Source organism: Eurypyga helias, unplaced genomic scaffold (genome assembly GCF_000690775.1).
Source record: "Eurypyga helias isolate BGI_N326 unplaced genomic scaffold, ASM69077v1 scaffold6756, whole genome shotgun sequence".
NCBI lineage: Eukaryota > Metazoa > Chordata > Aves > Eurypygiformes > Eurypygidae > Eurypyga > Eurypyga helias.
The window spans coordinates 5152-9809 of record NW_010257194.1 but is presented as its reverse complement, the minus strand read 5'-3'; the positions used below and the strand labels follow the sequence as shown (position 1 = coordinate 9809).

At 43.3% G+C, this 4658-nt stretch overlaps 1 protein-coding gene across 1 annotated transcript in view; it reads left to right on the top strand.

Moving 5' to 3' along the window:
* The window catches only part of LOC104511349 (aminopeptidase Q), a 29243-nt gene extending 24816 nt beyond the window's left edge, over positions 1-4427 (top strand). The window contains exons 17-19 of the mRNA XM_010153922.1: positions 1381-1521; positions 2770-2845; positions 4281-4427. Of these exons, the coding sequence (XP_010152224.1) occupies positions 1381-1521; positions 2770-2845; positions 4281-4427 (364 nt within the window). The remainder of the gene's footprint in view (positions 1-1380; positions 1522-2769; positions 2846-4280) is intronic.
* Positions 4428-4658: the final 231 nt, after the last annotated feature.

Genomic DNA, 4658 nt, shown 5'->3' with positions numbered 1-4658 from the left:
ATCCTTCGGCTATTGAGGACCCCAGAGCTGGATGCAGAACTGCAGGGTGGTCTCACGAGAGATAGAGAGACCTCCACCTCTACTCTACTATGGAGGAGAATCACCACCCCATATATCTGAGTGTTGTCCAGTTATTTCCTGAGCACAGCTTGGAATACTGTATTTAATATCTTCACTCTCATCCATATAAAGTCTTTTCCCTTTATCAGTAAAAGGATACTGAAGCTGAATTTTCTGATCTTTCATGTCCACATTGCCTAAAGGATTCATCAAAGGACAGAAATTTGCTGTTGATGGCCTAAAGAATGATCGTCAAGTATTGGCATAAACTGGGTGGGTGTAAAGGTCTGAAATTAGCAAAATTTTTCTCCTGCCAGCCGCCTGCTCTTGTGGTGGCAGACATTTGAGAAGACAGAACAAATATGCCTTAGCAGTAGGCAAGATGGGTTGCAAAGCAATGTTCACCGAGCCACACGGATTTTCCACCTAAGCTGTGATCCTTTGTTGACTTTTCATTGGCATGGGCTAGCGCTGGTCCCTGACAGGCTCAGGGAGCTGTGATGACCTCATTCCTCCCTGTACCTTAGAAGTTGATAAGCCAATCTATTTTCCTAAATGCCACCCTGAAAATCTTTTGGTGGGAGGAATGTTTAGCTGGGCTTTTCACGGCCCTTGGCGTATTTCATCCATTCTGTTAAGCATGGAGGTGGCACGCACGGGGGAGAAACCCAGCTCATCTACTCTACCCATAAAGCAGCTGCCTGCAAGACCTGAGGAGAAGGTACCTCTCCGAAAGTGCTCCTTGGGAGCAGGAGCATGCGAGTTATACGCTGTGGGAAGAGAGAGAGTAGAATGTTTACTTACTTTCTCAAGATATTTATGCACTGACTGCCACTGACATCATTGGCAGGTAGCTCCTTAAGTACTTCTGAAAACATGCCTCAGCCCCCATGAAAGCATCCAAGACCCGTGTGTTGCTATAGGGGACCCTATAAACAGGTCCCCTTTACCTAACAGTGTCTCGGAGCTGGCTTGCTTTCTAGCCTGCATCTGTGTCACAGAGAAGCTGAGGAGCTGTTTGCTTTTCCACAGAGTTGTCGGGCAGTAGTTGCCTTTCCTTAACACAGATGAGAAAAGCACATATGTTGTTCTGACATCCTCTCGTTTTGCTGAGAAGTGGAGAGTCTTTGTGCAAGAACAGGGGATTTCACCAATGTCAGGACAAAAATCCAGGCTGAATACGCAGCTCAGAGTGACCAACTTTGGTATAACCTTCCACATTCTGGTATTTGTTGAATATTCCTGAACTAGATGATATTTCCAAATCACCACTGTTAAACAGCAAGTGATAGGTTCAATTTTTACCTTCTTTTCTAACAGATATTTGCAATATGGACTCAGTGATACATTATTTTCTTCCAACTGTACTTCAGTCATCATCTTATATGTGGTAACTAAGGACATTGGGCACCGTATAGCCTGGGAATTTGTTACAGAAAATTGGCCACTTTTAAGTGAAAGGTATGGTAAACAACCACCTTTGGGTTTCCTTTATTTCTGTGGCTCTTTGTCTTCTTCTTCCATCTTTATGTTTGAGCTGTGAACTCCAGGTGCAGATTTTCCTTACAGAGATGGCCTCTTCTGCAGTGATTGATGCAATTCCTTACGCATGCAGAGCAGGGTTGCCAGAGGATTCAATGCTGATCGGGGCTTCTTGTCAAAGAAGAGCTCATGTCAGACACAGAATGCTTTAAAAATTAGTCTGTTTATGACTGTTTCAGTGCTTTTAAATGTTAAATTTCCTGGAAAATCTGATGCTAGAGATGGGTTTATCCAGTAGCGTTTGTTTCACAAACATGGATGTAAAATGCTGGCGTAAGATTTGTAACCTCTTTTCCAAAGAGAGTATGGAGAGATGAGGGATTGGAGCATAGAGGCTTACGAGTGCTGCAAGTAGTAACTAGAGTGTTATTCCCTGGCTTAAGTCCTAATGCATCTCCAGCCGATCTGCAGTGAGGCAGGTAAACTGCAGTCAGCTTGGGCTACCTGTCTCATCCAAAGCTGGTATTTTGATGTCTGTTTGAAGACTCCCTCTCTCCTTGGCAATGGTGAAAAGCAGCAGGGCTGAGGCAGAGTACGTTCCTGCTGCCTTTGGTAGCAGAGGAGTCCATTGGGAGCCATTAGTGGCAGCACAGCCAAGACCAGCCACCTGGGAGCATTCGAATGTGTATCTGTATTGCTAACACTAGAAAAGGCAGGTTTAGCAGGTTTGTGTCGCACCAACTTGTTCCTTTACAAGGCTTTTCTGTGTTCTATACTGATGATAAATTTGCTGGGAAACTGACCCATTACTTTCAAATTAAAAGAATAGTGTGGGTGTTAATTTATGCACCGTCCTCAAGATACCGACAGAAACACCAAGTGGTTAGAATCGTTACTGGTTAGCCTTTCTAGCTCAGTCTGGCTCTCTGGGCTCACAGATCTTCCATTCTAAGGAAAGAATTCCCATTACCAAGGTAGAAGTACCAGATCTTACTGGGAAATTAAATGAAGATTAATTAGGGTACATCATCCTGCTCAAATGTCTGAATTGAATGTTAATGATATTTCTTTAAACGGGGAAAAAAGAGTGCACAATTGCAAATTTAGCTTGGTCGGTATTTCCAACATGGTAAATAAGAAGTAAATAGTGGCATTGTTTTCAGCTGAGATGGAATTTAGTATATTTGCTGACATGTCGTTTGAAGGATCTTTATGTCAATTTTACAGGTATGGGAATGAATTATTACATGATGTATTAAAAATCATGGGAAGATTTGTCAATACAGATGTACAGATCCAAGAGGTAAATCAGAGAAGCTGTTAGTTTTGTCTTTATTGCCCATTTGTAAATACAGCCTTTTAAATCTCGTTTCTTAAAGAGATCATAGAATGTGTTGTGTAATGTTGCTGTGAGAAAAATGAAACTTCCTCATCTGGAAACCAATGTATGAACAGGCACCCAGGGCGGGTGGTTAAGCATGGCAGGAAAGTAAGCTTTTGTGCAGGAATGGATGTGGTCCTGCCCTGTGTGGTTGCAGTGGAAGAGGTTGCCTGTCCGTGCGCTGGACAGCCGGCCACGTGAGATACAGCCCTCTCCTTCTGACAGCGCGGCAGCCCAGGGGAACCCCTGAACAGTGCCTCCTAATCGGGCTGCTGTACGTCTGGAAAAAGGGGATGGGTTTTGGGAAACCTGCTGAAAATGGGTATCTGGGCGGGAGGGAGGTGGCTGTGTGCTGTCTTTATTCTCCACCATGATCCACGTTAGTGCCTGTGACAAATTAATGACTGTCGCTACTCGTTTCATACTCTTTTCTTGCTCTTTTGCCTCCAGTCCAAGTCTCCCCAGATTCTTTCCCAAAATACTACTTTCTTTTCTCAACAGCTCAGCTTTTGTGCTGTCTGCATGTGATTGCTCTGCCAACCCCAAATGGTTGTCATTAGCAGAAAAACTTTGTTTCCCTTTTTTCTGCTGTTTGTTGAGGCATGCATACAGCAAGTAACTGAGAAGGGATGATTAATGAGGAGAGAAATCCAGAGAGTTAGCTCCTAAAATCAAAGAAATTGCTCTTGAACATGCGTGAACTCTAAGTTTTTCACCCTTTCTTCTTTAGGGACTAGTCAAGTCTCCAGGATGGCCACAGCAATAGCCCAGCACCAGTCTTTAAGTTAACCTTCAGGTTTTGAACTGCATCCCAATAAACATCAAAGCATTCCCATTCTCCTCTTTTAAGTCTGTCTGTGGAGATCACCTTTACCATGATGTCTACAGGAAATGTACCAAAAGTTGGGCTGCTGGCATGTTAGGGTCCTGGTTGTCACGCTGATGTCTATCTCAGTTGTCTTCTTGTTCATTTCCTGCTCTCCCTATATATTTATTTGCTATTCTTCATTACTCTCTTGTCTTCTGCCCCTAGATTGATAGGAAAGACGCTTGTTGTGTGATTATAGAACAGGCAGCACAAGAGGGTTCTGCTAGTCCTAGACACTGTGTGGTACCACCGGTACTAGTGAAGTTGGCTGCATTTGAAAGGGTTTTCAGAGGGGTGGCAAAAGGGCACATTCCTGATGTGCAAGCTGCTTTCCCACCTTAGCGCGAATCAGTAACCTTGCCCCATCCCCTCCTTAGTCCCTGCCGTCTCCCTCTTTTCTGTGCACTTCTGTCTAAAGCATCTGTCAGGTCCGCAGTTGCTTGCTGCAGGTGAGTTACGTGAACTAAGCTCATGCGTTTATTTCTTCAGTTGCAGGTGTTTTATAATGCTACACTGGAAGAGGATGAGAGAGAGGCTGCTACTTTACTGCTGGAGTTTACAAAATTGGAAAACATGGAAAGGAGGGAGCTGCTAACCAAAGTTGCTGACTGGTTACAGGAAAATGTAGATGATTGATTTGGAAAACATTTTCCAGTATGCTTTAGGGTGTGATTCACTAGTATTTTGGTATTCGTTTTAAGACGTAATTAAAGATAAAGCACATTTTAATGAGTTCTGTGGTTGTCTTCCCAAGTGGAAAGTAGTCTAAAAAATCCATAAAAGAAATATTCAGCAAGTGAAGATAGAGATGTATTTTCATATTAGATCTTAATTATTTTTCTACAGGATGAGCTGTTAGTAGGGAAG